The sequence below is a fragment of the Natrix helvetica genome (genome assembly GCF_964273705.1).
Source record: "Natrix helvetica genome assembly, chromosome: 2".
NCBI classification, from domain to species: Eukaryota; Metazoa; Chordata; class Lepidosauria; order Squamata; family Natricidae; genus Natrix; species Natrix helvetica.
The window spans coordinates 56,307,195-56,325,138 of NC_138552.1; the positions used below are offsets into that span (position 1 = coordinate 56,307,195).

The window sequence follows — 17,944 nt, forward strand, 5'->3', positions numbered from 1 at the left end:
CTTTTATCTAGTTCAAATGTAATAGTTCGCTTCAGGTTTGACCTGCAAATGTGATGGCTCATTTTGTTTTAATTCTGCTTTTTACTACTCCTTCCTTTTGTTCTGATAGTTGTCTTGACATTTATGAATATAGGGAGTAGAATGAAGAGAATAAGTTTCCATGTACATAAGACAGAATTCAATGCCTTTATATTAATGTTTCTATCAGGGACGTGCGGTCAGGGGAGGCAGGGGAGGCAGAGCCTCACCGCTCTCATCACGAAAAAAAAAAAGGAAAAGGGAAAAGGTGCTGAGGAGCCTCGGGGAATAGGACTGTGCGAGCCGCGGTCCCCTTCATGTTGACTCAGGAAGACGGGGAATAGGACCACATGTGCAGGACAGAGGGAAGTGCAGGAGGCTCCTCTACACATGTGGTCCCATTCCCCACCTTCTGTCGGGTTCTGATGCCGGAATTCATGTTCCAGGGCGAATGCGCATGCGCGAGCGGCTCCCTTCCTCGCACTGAGCAAACGCAGGTTTACGGGAAGTTGCCCCCGAAAGCAGAAAGTACGATGGACTTTTCGGACCGTCGGCTACCATTTCCCTGCCAGCTCGCTCACGAAAGGATCCTGGAAACCGAGTTGTAGCCGGCGCCTTGTTAAGAATTCCCTGCCTTCCTGATGACGTCATCAGCCTCACCAGCCATAAACCTCACCGCACGTCACTGGTTTCTATTATATTAATTCAGATTTAAGTTGTACAGGTTGTGTTAACATTATTTGCCTGTGAAGTTTACCATACGGTTGACTAGTAGGAAAGCCTTTTTATTTGCTGAGAAATCCTCACATGAGCAAAACATATGGGAATACAAAATAGATTTAGATTAGGATTGTGCAGCTTCTCTACTGAAATCCAAATGTAGAACAGAATTGGTGATTTGAAGACTTTAACTCAGTTGAATCAGAAAATGTATGCAAAGTTGTTCGGTCTCTGATTCAAAATCAAGATTCAAGAGCCAGCAAAAATAGCATTGCTTGCCAAGGAAAGAAAGGTTTTAAAAAGTAAGTATAACATTTTTTGTACCTCTTAGCATTTTAACTATCTTAAGGAGGAGAGTAGGGGAAATATTCATTTATTCAATGGCTGAAAGGTCTATCCAATGACTTTTTTGATCAGAAGATTACTAGTTGATTCAGTCCTTCTGTCTTAAAGTTGATGATGGAAAGATATTGAGAATTTTTCATCATTTGTTCACCTTAATTTTTGCATTCCATATTAAAATTTTAAGAAGAGTTACGGCTTTTACATCTAATGACTGACTCAAAATTATATTTTTTAAGGATAAAATATCTCTTACATTTCTCCCTGGCTTTTATCTATTCTATTCACAAAATATATTGTAATTCCTCCATATCACCCCTTCCTTCCTCATCAACTCTATTCATATCCTTGATTGAAAATTTTGTTGCACAACAAAATGTTGTGCATAATCCATTAAAGCAGTCTTTACAGGATGTAGTATATAGACACTGTGCTACAGTATATCCTTCATATTCAAATTAAAAGTCTAATAGTCTGATAAAATTCCAAAAGTTATAGCCATGTGTTTACATTGTTTCATGCCAACTAATGTGATGGCAAGATTGTGGTTTTTTTCTGAATCATGATCCAAAATTCAATGAGTTGCCTCTGATGGCCCCATGAGGCAAATAATAGGATAGTGGAACATGAATGTTTATACAATTCTAGTTAGCTAGTAAAGTGTAGTTCATTTTTTTTAAGGTGACTGCTTTTAAAAATATACTTTTACAGTTGAGACTAAAATGCAACATCTGTTACCTATCAAAGCTAAACTAAAACATAACAGAGATTATGTATACCTGTGCAAAAAGCTTTTTCCTATTCATTTAAATCAATTTACAGTTTTTAAAAAATTGAACAATAAAATGTACTAAAGACCATTCCAGGTATCTGTAATCCCTGCCCCCCTTTTCATCTAATGTAAATTATATGTATCTAGAGGTATTTAATTGCACACATATTTGTAATCTTCACTTGCATGCTGAGCTGACTTAAATTATTGTCAATTGCCTCTTTTAACTTGATAAGGAAAAACAACAAATATTCAGATGCTTGATTTTGGCTGAGAATGTTGTGTAAAGCCATCCACTGTGACTTGTAAATCATGGTTTATCTCTGAATTGTGTATGAAACAAACTACTAAATAAATGATTTATTTAGTAAACCATGGTTATCACAAACCATGAGTCTGAATGATATTTGCAATTTATAAATTGTACTGTTTTTAACATCAAGTCTTCTAGCAAGCATTTGCTCCAAATCTAGTTTAGTGTGATATAATGTATGTATACCAGATAGAAATCTTCATCAGAAACTATGTGAAGTTGCATATTACCTTAATATTTAAATATTTAAAACTTTTCCCCCAGTGCATGAAATTAACAATTTCAAAACTGCATTTCCATAGTAACATACAAATCTACAAAGTAATGTTATGGAAAAGAAGAAGAAAAGAAATTGGAAAACTGGAAGGTCTCATCTTGTATTTGTTTCATTTCTGTTGTGTTAATAAGATCATTTTTGTTTGGGAGGCTTGATGCTTTATCTATTTTTATGGGGTTTTTTGGTTTTATGCACCAACCAGAGGTCAGATAATACATTTTAATTAATAAATAAAATCTTAGATAACTTAGAGGAAGGTATCAGACCAGCAGAATAAGATATACTGTAGTAGGTGTTTGTATTTGTTTCCTGTACTTTTGCAATGATCTCTTATGACGTCCTTCCTTCCTTCCTTCCTTCCTTCCTTCCTTCCTTCCTTCCTTCCTTCCTTCCTTCCTTCCAAAGACGATCTAATAAAAATATTATATTAAATATTATTTTAGAAAACATTAAAAAGCCATATATAACTCTTACAAAAGAGAATTCCAATGAAACAAGATCAGCCTAAATAAATGCTCCCAGACTTCAGGATCTTTACAAGTAAAGAAAAGCAGGCAAGACCTGCGAATGCTTGATTGGTCCTTTAAAACACTTGGTTCCAAAGTCTTTTAATATTTTAAAATCTAAACTTTGGAAGAATTGATAGATAGGTAATACAACTTGCATATTTTCCTACTCTGCATGTTCTGAAGTTTTATCTTTCACATGCATCCTGACAATTGTATTTATTCCAGTGGACAAGCCCTTTTACACCCACATAAAATGCAATTCAATAATCTAGTTTGGATGGAATAAAAGCATAAATAATAAGAGGCCAGATGTGAATGCTTGTGCACTTACCACTTTACTTTAATGCAGACATTAGTTCTGATTCCTGTTGTGTATCAAAGCACATTTGAAACACCCACTTTACGAATAGAATCATGAAGATGTTTTGTCCTTTCCCCCTAGATATTCAGAGTCTCTACAATATCATAATTGCCAATGGTGTTTATAAAGAAAATAATAAAATGCAGTTATATTTAAATGTGTACTTTGGGTTTTTTATTGCAAGAACATTTTTTCCTTCATATAAAATTTATTTTTGCATGAAGAACATATGGAACGTTAACCTTCATTATAAGCGTTCCTTAAAAAGAAAATAATAATAATAATAATAAATTTAATTTGTTAGCCGCTCCCTCTCCACAAGGGACTTGGGGCGGCGTACAATAAAAGCGCATATATATATACATATACACATACACATACACACATACACATACACGGAGGAGGTAACAGTCATTAAATACATACAATAATAGTAATAAAATTAGCAATTAAAATACCCCAATTTAAAAAATACGAATTTAAAAAGATTGTCAGGAGGAATAGGATGGAACTACGGCTGAGCCAGGCCAGATAATTGAAAAAGGTGGGTCTTGAGCTTTACACGGAAGGAGCGGAGATCGGAGGTAATACTAATGTCGAGGGGGAGGTCATTCCAAAGGGCTGGGCCCATCACAGAGAAGGCCCTACTCCTGGGTGTCGCCCCCCGACACTGTTTAGTGGACGGCACCCGGAGAAGTCCCTCTCTGTGCGAGCGGATTGGTCGTAGGGATGTATGGGGCAGGATGCGATCCCGCAGATAGCTAGGTCCTGTGCCATGGAGCGCTTTGAAGATCGTAATCAAAACCTTGAAACGCACCCGATAGACCACAGGAAGCCAGTGCAGCTCGCGCAGGAGAGGTGTTACATGGGAGTATCTAGTACTCCCCATAATCACCCGCGCGGCCGCATTCTGGACCAACTGTAGTCTCCGAGTGCATCTCAAGGGAAGCCCCATGTAGAGAGCATTGCAGTAGTCTAGGCGAGACGTCACCAGCGCATGGGTGACTGTGCGTAAGGCATCCCGGTCCAATAGGGGGCACAATTGGTGCACCAGGCAGACCTGGTGGAACGCCCCCCTTGCCACGGCTGTTACATGGTCATCCATGGACAGCCGGGCATCCAGGAGGACGCCCAAATTGCGCGCCCGCTCCATGGGGGCCAGTTGCTCGCCCCCGATGGCCAGAGATGGAAGCAACTGGTTGAACCGGGGGGCCGGAAGCCACAGCCACTCCGTCTTGGAGGGGTTGAGTTTGAGTCGGTTGTCACCCATCCAGACCCGTACGGCTTCCAAACACCGGGACATCATTTCGACGGCCTCGTTGGGGTGGTTCGGGGTGGAAATGTACAGCTGAGTATCATCAGCGTACAGATGATATCCCACCCCAAAGCCATGAATGATCTCGCCCAGCGGCTTCATGTATGTGTTGAACAGGAGTGGCGAGAGGACCGACCCCTGTGGCACCCCACAAGTGAGGGGGCTCAGGGTCGATCTCTGCTCCCCTGCCAACACACGTTGCGTCTGGCTGGAGAGGTAGGAGCCGAACCACCGTAAAACGGTGCCCCTAACCCCCAACCCCTGCAGCCGGTGCAACAGGATACCATGGTCGATGGTATCAAAAGCCGCTGAGAGATCTAATAGGACCAGGATAGATGAACAACCCCTATCTCTGGCCCTCCAGAGATCATCAACCAACGCGACCAAGGCCGTCTCCGTGCTGTGCCCGGGTCGGAAGCCGGACTGGCGCGGGTCTAGGTAATCATTTTCCTCCAGGTGACGTGGGAACTGTTGGGCCCCCACACTCTCTACAACCTTCGCTAAGAAGGGAAGGTTGGAGACAGGACGGTAATTGGCTAGCTCCGTTGGGTCCAGGGACGCCTTCTTGAGTAAGGGTCTCACAACCGCCTCTTTCAAGGCGGCCGGCAGAGACCCCTCGCCCAACGAAGCATTCACTAGGCCCAGGAGCCAGTCGCGTGTAACCTCCCAGGATGCCAGTACAAGCCAGGAGGGACACGGGTCCAATAAACATGTGGTAGGTCGCAGACGTCCATGTAACCTGTCCAAATCCTCGATGGCAACCGAGTCAAACTCCTCCCAGAGTGGTCTCTCAAGGCTCGCCTCGGGCGTCTCCCCTAGCCCACTGAAAGGGACCCATTCCCTCCGGATTTGAGCGATTTTATCCTGCAGATATTTCCCAAATTCCTCTGCCCTGCCCTGTAGAGGGGCTTCCTGCGGCCTCTGAGACAGAAGGGAGCGGGTCACCCGAAACAGGGCGGCAGGGCGGTTATCTGCGGACGCAATAAGAGCGGCACAATGTCGACGTTTGGCCGCTCTTAATGCCACAAGGTACGTCCTTAAGTAGGTTCGTACCTGTGCTCGGTCAAATTTGGAGCGGGAGGATCTCCAACGACTCTCTAGGCGTCTCTTGTGGCGTTTTATCACCCTTAGCTCCTCAGTAAACCAAGGGGCCAGGGTGGTTCGTTGCCGCAGGAGAGGCCGCAAAGGCGCCACTCGGTCTAGGGCCCTGGCAGTCGCACTATTCCATGCGGCTACCAGGTCCTCTACCCAGGGGCGGGTCAGGTCTACAGGAGGTGGCCCAAGCTCCGTCTGGAACTTATCCGGTTCCATCAGGCACTTGGGGCGGAACCATCTAATGCCTTCCGGCTCCGCCTCCCCGCAGCAGGGGGTAGCACCAGGGAAGTCAAGTTGGAGAAGTGAGTGATTTGACCATGACAGGGGAGTGATAGTTAAATCCCCTATTCCCAGATCACTCGTCCACTGGCCAGAGACAAAAACGAGGTCCAGCGTGTGGCCTCCTTCGTGTATAGGGCCCTGAATTAATTGAGTCAGGTCCATGGCTGTCATGGAAGCCATGAACTCCCGAACCCCCTCGGACGCTTCTCCCATCGACGGCAGGTTAAAATCCCCCATCACTAAAAGTCTGGGGGGTCTCAACCGCCACCGATGCGATCAGCTCGAGGAGTTCAGGCAGGGCTGCTGATGTATAGCGAGGAGCCAGGTATACTATCAGCAGGCCCAACTGTCTCCCTGGGCCCCATCTCATGACAAGGGACTCACACCCGGATGTCTGCGGCACAGTGAACTCTCTCGGCTCTAAGTCTTCCCGGATAATCACTGCTACCCCACCGCCCCTTCCCTGGGCCCGAGGCTGATGGAATGCTCGATAACCTGGTGGGCACATTTCCACAAGGGGTAGACCTCCCTCGTGGCCCAACCAGGTCTCAGTTATTCCTGCGAGGTCTGGCTCCCCCTCCAGAATCAAATCATTGATGAGAGGGGCCTCGTTGACAACAGACCTCGCATTGCATAACAACAGCCTCAGGCCCTGGGTCTGTAGATCCTGACCACCTAGTATGCGGGGGTTGGTACAAGCGACCGGGTATGACCAATAACCACGGTCTCCCAACCGACTACGAGTTCTTAATCTGTCCTCGCACCTGCCCCTCCCGACAACCGTTGGTATCAAAGAGCCCTGTATTGGAATGCTATCTTCCAATAGGGACAGAGCATGCTAGTTCTAAGGTAAATACTCTATTTAAAAAATTTAAGAACAACCAAAATTTAAATATAACCAAAATTCCAAGTTAAAATGCAAGTTTCTATTTTTATTTGCCTATGACAGAGTATATACCACGATGGAACATCAGCTTACCTTCATGTCTTCTTTCCACACACACAATTTTTTTTTCTTAATGTTGAAAACCGTTTGGACCAAACTGATAGACAAGAAGGCAAGGAGAAGAGGAAAGAATCCCTTACAATAACAATATTGAATATATAGATACAATTCACTCATATAAATTGGAAACACATTTAGCTAACTTATTTATATGATGTTTGTGGCATATTTTTACACCAGTTTTTACTCTGCCTAAGTATCAACATTTCTGAGATTGGATTAAATGCATTTAAAAAGATTTATCAGCAATAAAAATAATCCAATTTTATGGTGGTTTTCCTAGCTTAGTCCCTAAAACGCACCTGTCCCTCTGAAATAGCTTTTACTGAGCGAAACTTGCAATGTTCTCATTAGTTACATGCTTTTGTGAATAATAAATATTTCTCTGGCATAACAGGAGTACAAGTCTTCGGTGGAATTTATATCAGAACCTATAATAAAAAGAAAACATATTTTACCTCAGCTTTTATTAAATTTGGTATCAATCTTCAGTCTTAGCTTGACTAAGTTAGAGCTTTACTTTAAAATTTACTTAATACTAACTTGGATACTTCGTTGCAAAAAAATAAATACCTAAGATGTTATTTATAACTTTCTAATTGCACTAAGATGTTATTTATAACTTTCTAATTGCACAAGGGACTTTTTATTTATAACATTTGTAATTTGCATTTCATTAAAAAAAAACTCTGTGAAAGCCACAGCAGTATAAAACTGTCAAAACTGTCAAACCATGTTATACTTCAGTCTATTTATTTATTTATTTATTTATTTATTTATTTATTTATTTATTTATTTATTTATTTATTTACATCCCATTAAATGCATAAGATAGAACAAGAAAATGAAATAAAAGCTATTTTAAAAGGTTAAAAAACAATATAATAATATAAAGCAGAAACATTTGAAAATTGTACTATAGCATGTGCGTATGAAGTTATATTCAAGGGATAGTAGTGACATTAAAAAAAAAAGGTAAAGGTCCCCCTCACACATATGTGCTAGTCATTCCCAACTCGGTGCTCATCTCCGTTTCAAAGCTGAAGATCCAACGCTGTCCGAAGATACCTCCATGACCATGTGGCCAGCATGACTAAACACCGAAGGTACAGAACACTATTACCTTCCCACTAAAGCTGGTCCCTGTTTTTCTACTTGCATTTTTTACGTGCTTTCGAACTGCTAGGTTGGCAGAAGCTGGGACAAGTAACAGGAGCTCACTCTGTTATGCGGCGCTAGGGATTCGAACTGCCAAACTGCTGACCTTCCTGATCAACAAGCTTAGCGTCTCACTGAGCCACCGTGTCCATATCAAAAAAGAGACAATGTTAAAAAAAGGGTGCTTTAAAGTTGGGGTGCCATGATCTAAGTGTCCAGGAAGTCATATGTTGGGTGAAGCACATTCTTTAAAATGTCATTAGAGAAACCTGTAGAAAGCATTGTGAGCTGATACAGTGCCTTACAATCTGGTGTTATGTAGCCTGTAAAAAATGCACCAACTACGGCTGATAGTCTGAGCCATCTTAGGGAAGAGCATGAAAAGTTTGAAGTTGTTACACTAACAGATTTCTAGAACATGCATTATTGTGAGGAGGTCACATCCCTGATGAAGAAAGGTGACAGACTAGTTATAGTTCTCCAAATGTACTTTGAGCCAATGAGGCATCTTGGGCCAGAGGTGATAAACATAAAGGTATGTATCAAAATTGCAGAATCCTAAGTCTGTGCTCCTGTTTCTTCAGGATATTTAAATGATTTTCAAAGTCAGATATTAAACAATATTTGAATCCATATGTACAATCGGAACAACTATATATCCTTCCTTAACAATGATTGGGCTTGGAATTTAAATCACCAAGTGATGCTGTCATAAAGCATGCTGTCACATTTCCATTTTAGTTCCTGAAGCAATCCCAGACTCTCAGCTGCTGTTTTTAAGCAAGGATCGTTGGTTGTTAAGCAAGTATCGCCTCACAGGTTCCTGCCAACTTCCAAAGTCATTGGGGAAATTGGCAGAAAGTTGCAGGTCCCAGGCAGCTTACAAACTGCTTACAAGATACTTCAAATGCTCTTAAATATTAAAGGTGACATAAAGACATGTTGAAATATACAACTAGTTGTATATACAACTACTTCTAGGCACAAGAAAGAGGATTCATGACAGAAAATTAATTTCCTTCTGTTCATGAAAATGATTTCTGCAATTCATGAAAATGATTTCTGTTCATGAAAATGATTTCTGCAATTCAGATATAGTAATTCTAGTGTCAGACTCTGTCGTTCATTATTCACATATTAAACATTTGTGATTTTTTTCATTGTGTTTTTGTTATTTTTTATTTTTACTTGACAGAAACAGGAGTCCATAGAATAAAATTTGAAATACTTCCAGAAACTCTCATGAAATTCTTTTGGGTTTAAATTATTTGGATACTTTTATGTGGATATTTCTGGACCTATGATTACTCTGTCTTGTAGAGTTATCATTTTCATACAAACTTTAATCCAGTCCATTTTATACCAGTAATGGCTAACCTTTTTCTAAAGGTGTGCCAAAACTGTGTGCATACATGCCCCCCATCTATGCATGTGTGAGTGATCCCCCACCTGCACATGCATGAACAACCCCCACCTGTGCATGCAGAAGTGACCCCCCCTACTGTGCATGCGTGAGCGACCCGCATGTGGAAGAGGAATTTTTGCCCTCTTCAGGCTCCAGAGGCTTTCCTAAAGCATGGGGAGGGTGAAAATGGCCTCCCGGGCCCTTCGGAAAGCCACAAATCAGCTGGCCAATGCACACTGAGGGCTGCCGTGCCGGCAAATATGGCTCTAGCACTTTAGACAAATGCATGACAGATGAAACATCAAATTTACAAGCAGAAAGAAAATGAACCTTGCCCTCATTCACACATTCTTAATTCTTTGGCACTTAAGTTCTTTGACTTATTAAATCAGCCTGGCAGTATGTGCTGAGTCTGAATATAGCAGTTGCTGCTATGTCCTCTCCCTCTTGAATGGAATTAAAATGGTTTTTGAATAAAAAATGAGACACATTTTGAAAGGTGTTTTATATTAATTATTTTAAACTGAGATGTTATAATTTATCTAAATAAATGAAAAATATGTTTTATTGAAACTTTAATTTTATAGCAAGAAAACTGAAAGGGGATTTTATAATTGCATTAAACTAAAAGGGAACTTTTAATTTAACTACCGTATTTTTCGGAGTATAAGATACACCTTTTTCTCTCAAAAAAGAGGCTGAAAATCTGGGTGCATCTTATGCACTGAATACAAGATTTTTTTTTTCCTTCTAAAACCCCGCCCTTCACCAAAATGGCCATACATAGCCTTTAGGAGGCTTGTAGAGTGTTCCTGGGGGCTGGGGAAGGCAGAAATGAGCGTAAAAAGGGCCATTTTTTGCTGAATGTTTCCCCTCCTCCAGCCCCCAGGAACACTCTACAAGCCTCCTAAAGGCTATTCATGCCTTTTTTTGGAAAGAAAATGGGCCCAATTTTGCAAAAAATGGGCCATTTTGGGAGGTCTGCAGAGTGCAAAAATTTTTTTTAAAAATTTGCCTCTTCAAAATCTTGGTATGTCTTATACTCCAGTGCATCTCATACTCCAAAAAATATGGTAGCAATTTTTATAACTATAAATTTAATTTTCAGGTAAACACTTTAATAAGTAAAAATGATACAGAATATTGTGATTGTGTCAGATACTAAATACAACCAAAACATAAAATATATAAATAAATGACAATAAATGCATTTTTAAATTGACAATATGATAGTTAATGACTTTCATTCATTAATTGTATACTTGGATGAAAATGTCCTTGTCCTTGCTAATAATTTATGAGAATTAGAGTGTGATCCAGTTAATTTTCCTAAACTTTTAACATCTTATGCTTGGAGGCACATAGTTTTGTTTATCTCAGAATAGATGGATCTAGAATGTCAAATAATATTTATAATTGTACTTTTATTTTTCAAATTAATACTTTAATGAATGGAAGAAACTTCTGAATCTTCTGTTATATATTAAAAACCACCTGATATAGCTAAGGTGACTACTTTTTTACTCGTCTTTATTTTTTGCAACTTAATGCCATATATTTATCGTCTCAGTTACAAACTCATATAACCTTTTCACCCAGATTAATTAGATGGTATTGCAAAGGTCACTGACTTCTTATGAAAACCAGTGTCGTCCGATCACTTTTCCAAAGATAAAACACAATCCACTTAAATCATTTGATTACATGGTTATAATAAGAAGCATGTAAGGACATGCAAGACAGAAATAGCCAAACTACTTTACTGAATCTGTTGTACTTTAATATTAGATCAAATACAATAGAAATACAACAAAAATATTCCTTTTTAACAATTCTTTTTTTAAGAACTATTTTTAAGGTAAATGTATATTTTGAAAAAAAAATAACTCTGATAAAATAATATAAAATTATTAAATAAACATTTACGTTGTTGCATAGGAAATAAATTACAAATCAAATACGTATTTATGAATAGTTATAAAAAATCTCCATAACTATCTATATCTAATCTATTTCTACATTAGATCTTAATGGATTTGTATTTCCTGGTAAGCATGATCCTTATACTGATCCACATCATATCTCATTAGTAGACCTTGGAAAGATTCCTTCCAGTAATGACGCTAGGCAAGATTTGATCTAGTACAAAACTGAGCTGAAACGATAGCATGATAACCTTCTGCTCATATTGAAATTGCTAGTGGCAGTTGGAAATGATGTTTTGAAAATGTAGTTTTCTATTTTGAACTAAATTCAAAAGACTTACATATAATGATTGCAGCACCCTTGCCAGTTGATGATTTAAGGACATGTTAGTTCAATTAATGTTAGTGTTGCTATTTTTCTGCTATGTGAAATTGCAAAAATGGTTTGTTGTCAAAAACTTGGCGGGCTAAAATAATTGATTTGGTTGTCTTGGCAGATCACTAATGGTGGAAGTCCAATTTACAAAGAATCAGTTAAAGCTTGATTTTTAGGTTATTGTTTGTCTTTGAGTGTAGAATTTGAATCCAAAACCAAACTTATGAATTGATGTTTTGTTGAATGCAATTTTCATGAGTTTAATGTGAAAATATCGGGATTTTCAAAGAGTTTTAAACAACATAAATGATCTTAGGGCACAGTAGTTGTAAGATAAAAGTATGTAGTGTAAGAGAAAGAAGGACTAGGGGAGACATGATAACAGTGTTCCAATATCTCAGGGGTTGCCACAAAGAAGAGGGAGTCAAACTATTCTCCAAGGCACCTGAGGGTAGAACAAGAAGCAATGGGTGGAAACTAATCAAGGAGAGAAGCTACTTAGAACTGAGGAGAAACTTCCTGACAGTTAGAACAATTAATCAGTGGAACAGCTTGTCTCCAGAAGTTGTGAATGCCCCAACACTGGAAGTCTTTAAGAAGATGTTGGATAGCCATTTGTCTGAAATGGTATAGGATTTCCTGCCTAGGCAGGGGGTTGAACTAGAAGACCTCCAAGGTCCCTTCCAACTCTACTATTGTATTGTATTACAATAACATTAATTATAGCAAAGTATATTCAATGATTTAAAAAAAGCATTGTGGTTTTAATTGACAAGCAATTAATAAAGCCTGACATGAAAGATAAAAGAATTAAATAAATTCTGACTTGAGGCCCTTATAATTTTATGAAAATATGTAAATTATAAATAGTTGTTTATAAACTACCATATAAGATGCATTTCCCCCTGCAAAAAAAGTGGGTGGAAAAGGTGCCAGTCCTTTGGTGAATAGCAGCCAGGCTGCAGTGGTAGAGTCCTTTTATAGTGCTAAATCCCACCTCTTCTATCTTTGTCATTGCTCGCCTCTTCTGTCTCTTTTCTGCATGCAGAGTCAATAGGTAGAGCTGGCACATGAGAGGAGACAGCTATCTGTGGTCCTTTCAGGCTCCGCCTAGTATTTTTTTTTCCTCCTCTAAACCTAGGTGCATCTTATAGTCTGGTATGTCTTATAGTACAAAAAATATGGTACATATTATATATAACAAAAATGGTGGGTAAAAGCTGTAGAGCAATTATGATACAAATGGAGTATGTGCCTTTTAAATCGGACTTGAAAATGCTGAGAAATGGAATCAGTTTATATTTCCTTTGTGTTCAAACAACTATAAACTGGTATTTATTTAGGCAACAAAAATGCATGGGATTTTTTTGCCAGTTCTAGATGATATCACATCGTTATCATCCTCTATTATCTTAGTTGAACAGCTAAAGTGATGTATATCTGGCTCAAGTCTGTGTCAGGAAGCATTACAAACATGAAGGTGATAGAGGCTGGAGCTCCATGAATTTCTCATTAACAGAACACTTATGTCATTTTACTCTAAACCGTTGGATTTCTTCTTTCCATGTTGCTAAGATGCAATATACCACAGTATCAGGTACCAGGCTTCCAAAATAGAGTAGAGGGATGACTTTGGTTTTGTCAAAAGTCAGAAGTGCCTGTTTTCAACAAAACCATCATAAAATGCTGTCATGTAATGACAAAATGGCTGCAAATGGCTGTAAATGTAGTTGTATTGCCATGTGCCCAAAGTTTAGTGAGTTGACTATGGAGGGATCTTACTGTCAGAATTTCTAATTCTGGGTCATTAGTCCCCTTTTTTCAGGTCTGTCATAACTTTGAGTGGTTGTTTAGTGACGAATATTTAACTTCTTTGCCGTAGAAACTTAAATAAATCCTTTTGCCACTGTTTAAATGGTGCATCAATTATCGAGACTGGTCTTGTCTAAAACAAAAATATCATTCTAGACAAAATATTTATGTTTATCACAGAAATTATCTCTAAGAATAACAACAGTAATTCATTCTAACTTAACATATCTTTTAAAAACTCAATACCTGTAGCACCTAATTCAGTATCATCCCTCTCACTTTCTTCTTGTACCTTTGGAGGCTTTGGTCTTATCTGTCAAATCCATTTGTATTGTCTCTAGTTCTTTTTGGAATTTTTCTGGAAATTCTCTTGCTTTATTAGTAATATTCAATCAAAACTAAACCAAAACCAATTATTTTAAGATCCTGTTTAAAAATAAAAATTACTCCTTCCAGTATATCCCATCAAAATGGAATCCTTTTCTGTTTAAATTTACCAATTAGAAAGAAGTCATATTTTCTCTTACACAGTATTCTAATTAAGATTTCTTTAAGCACAGTTATATCTCTATCATCAAATTTCAATCTTTTGTTAAAATTTTGTTGCAGTATATGGTTGTATTTTTATTAAAAAAATAGAACATTCTTTGGAACATTTCTTAATTTTATAAATCTTGTGTTTATTCTATAAATTGTATTAATTTCTGCCTTTTCATTCTAATAAAAAAAACTGATAAAGCTTGAATTACCTTTTCTCCAGAATCCTCTAGTATTGCTCCAGATTTCAATAATGGAAAAAAATTCTTTCTCAACTTAAATAATGCCAGATTATCTGAGTTTCTTTCCATGTTACATTTCAAAATTACTACTTTATCATTAATTTTTTTACAACTACATTCAGTTTGTTACAGTTTTTCCATATTTTTAACTTCTCCATTTCCTCTTTCATCTTAACAAGTGTTTCCTTCATTTTATTCAAAACTTGTCAATTTATTACTAAGTGAGTTGAACAACTTTTTGTCTAAATCTTCAAACATTTTCTGCAATAATTCTGATGTTCCATTTACTGCAGGTTGCTCTGAGGATCCCCTTAATCTTCCTATTATGCCATTTTTCTGGTAGTTGCCATTCTAATATTATAATCCAAATGTGGAAGTGTCTCGTTTACATCAAGGAACATAAAAGATAGACTCTTTCCTATTTTTTCTGTGTCCTTAATGCATTTATATCAAATGGCACTTTGTTGATGTATTGATTACTTACTATATCGATTAAAAAGGTTGCAAATTCTACTGTTTTCAATACTCATAAATCCTTACCATTATTTGCATTTCGTTTTCATGCAGGTGGTTGACCAGATTGATACACTAACTTCTGATCTGCAGCTAGAAGATGAGATGACTGACAGCTCAAAAACAGACACGTTGAATAGTAGTTCAAGTAGCACAACAGCATCAAGTTTGGAAAAAATAAAGGTTCAAGGCAGTGCCCCACTCATCAGGGCTCCGCCCCATCCTTCTGCTATTCTAACAGTATTAAGGAAACCTAATCCCCCACCACCTCCTCCACGGCTGACTCCAGTGAAGTGTGAAGACACCCACAGGCCAGTTATCTCTGCCAATCCTGTAAAGATTAATGGAACTCTGCTACGAAATGGAGGCTTACCAGGAGGCCCTAATAAAATTCCAAATGGAGATACATATGGTATATCAAATAATAATTTGGACAAAGTTCCGATGCAACCTCTTATGCACAGAACTGAGAAAGACAGATGTCCTCAGGCTGGAACACGGGAACGGGTACGGTTTAATGAAAAGGTGCAGTACCATGGCTCTTGTGCTGATTGTGACGTGCGGTATAATATTAAAAACAGGGAGGTTCATTTGCACAATGAATCTTCTCACATCCCAGGAAAACCTCCTCAACAGTGTCCTCCCTTGCCACCACCTCCTTCACCACTTCCTCCTCCCCCATTAGAAAATGGAGGGGTGGGCATATGTCCTAGTAATAGCTTTCCCCCTCTCAGACCTGCAACTGTGCCTCCACCAACTGCACCAAAACCCCAAAAGACCATCCTGAGGAAATCAACCACAACAACAGTGTGATTTTTCTCCACCTGGAAAACTCTTTTTGCTTTTGTTTTTTTTTCCTCTTATGTACAAACATTGAAAAAAGGTAAAGAGCACTTTCTACAAAAGCAATAAAAAGCCGAAATATATTGCACCCTTTCTTCTGTGAAGTGACAAAAAAATTACATGGTAAGTAGAAAGAACATTGTTTAATGTTGTTAGTTGCAAAGTCCACTATTTAATTGTTGAAAACTGGTGTAACAGTGTGTGTGTGTGTGTGTGTGTGTGTGTGTGTAGGTAGGTAGGTAGGTAGGTAGGTAGGTAGGTAGGTAGGTAGGTAGGTACTTATGTACATATGAAAAAGGTTTATATAGCCACCTTGAGCAACTCCGGGCACCTCATGATAACAATTCCTGGTACTTATTAAAGATACCACAGCTGTGACACAAGTAATTCTCTGGGAAACTATAAATGTGGAGTAACAATTAGGAGTGAAGTCTAATCAGTAGAAAACAATTGTGTACTGCGCAATAGATTTTATAGTATGTGATACTTTTAAAGATAGTTTTTGAAATATAATTAGTGATTAATCAGAATTAATTAAGAACATTTGAGTAGTAGTTTCAATAGAGAGTTTTTACTTCCAATGAACAAATGTCCTAAAGTGTTATATTTCAAAATATTTTCTGTATCCAGAAAAATGAATACAAAAAAGAGTAATTTCTCAGAAGGCGATGTTGGAGGACACTCAATTTCTGCTGCTATTCTGAAAACATGAAATATTTTTTTTTATTTGTTAATTGTAGGTCATACCTAAGACTTCAGTTTTTGCTTATAACAATTCAGTTGGGAACACTAGGAATTTTGCCATAAATTATTTTTTTACTTAGTAATTGCTTAAATATTTGAAAGTGTTATTAACAATATTTTTTTAAAAATGAATATTAAATATTTGAATTCTGGAGATATTTTTCCCATCTCCCAATCTTGATAATATGCTTGACTTTCTCAGTTACTGCAAAGGATCTTTTGATACTTAGAAACATTATATATAATACTTATTTAAGCTGGTTGGAAGAAAAAGATCAAATCAGTGAAATCATTTTATGATAAGCTTTTTTAAAAAAATTACAAACAATATTGCATACTAGTCATTTTGGTTGAATCTTTTTTTAAAAATTGGAACCTGTGAGGAAGTGGGGCTTCCTCAACTTGCTTTTCTGTTAAGCCTTGGCACCCATTCATGATCATCTTTGTGTAGTGTTCAAGGCAGCAACTTCTTTGAGAGAGTTCTTGGAGGTTTTATGCACCGGTGCATAATCCAAATCACATTTTTGCATTCAAATCCTAAACAGTGCTAATACATAGGCAAAATATTAAAATATGTTACTCACATCATTATTTTTAGGTGATGGTCTTAATTATTGTACAGCTTTTATTTCAACATAATAGTTGAAAACTATTATGAATTATGCTTTTATATATACACATACATACATACATACATACATACATACATACATACATACATGGAGTAAATATATTATGTTAATAAAAGTCCATATCATAACTTTCTGCATGCCACTTCAAGTTTTTCAGCTTAGCAGATAGCAATATAATGGGGGAGGTTTACAAAAATAGCTGAACTACGTAAGAATATTTTCATTAGATTCTTTTTAAAGTTGATGAAAAATTCTCAAGTGGAAGCTTCAGTCTTAGTGTCAGAGATGGCAACATGATAAGTTAATTTTTATATAATTTCACCCTGACAATGATTTTGTTCCACACCCATTTTTGATTAAGTGATTCATATTGTTCTATATGAATAATGAAAACAAAAACCTAATTACTAATTAAAAGGAGTGCTCTGGAAAAGTGTGCCTCATACTTTTTCAAAAAAAATATGTTCCATTTTAACATCAAGATCCTTGAGAATTTCAGATTTGCTTGAAATTTTGCAGCTCCCTAAAAGCAGTTGTAAGTTATTTTCATTCATTCTTTCAATGAATGAATGTTTGAAAATAACAATTGATGAGTATCTGCTTAGAAAAAGTTATGTTTTGTGCTATAAGAGTGCTGAAGGATAACAGCAGGTATAGATGGCATGATTGAGGAAATATTAAAACAGCAATGTGGTTTGTCAGTGGAGAAGCTACATAAACGATTTAACATTTGTATAAAAACTAAAT

General features: G+C 37.8%; 1 protein-coding gene across 3 annotated transcripts in view; it reads left to right on the forward strand.

Moving 5' to 3' along the window:
* Window positions 1-17,944, forward strand: part of PRR16 (proline rich 16) — a 133,499-nt gene that overhangs the window by 76,286 nt on the left and 39,269 nt on the right. For all 3 annotated transcript variants that reach the window (XM_081943548.1, XM_081943550.1, XM_081943549.1), the window contains exon 2: window positions 15,033-15,944. In XM_081943548.1, coding sequence (XP_081799674.1) covers window positions 15,033-15,791 — 759 coding nt within the window. In that variant the 3' untranslated portion in view covers window positions 15,792-15,944. The remainder of the gene's footprint in view (window positions 1-15,032; window positions 15,945-17,944) is intronic.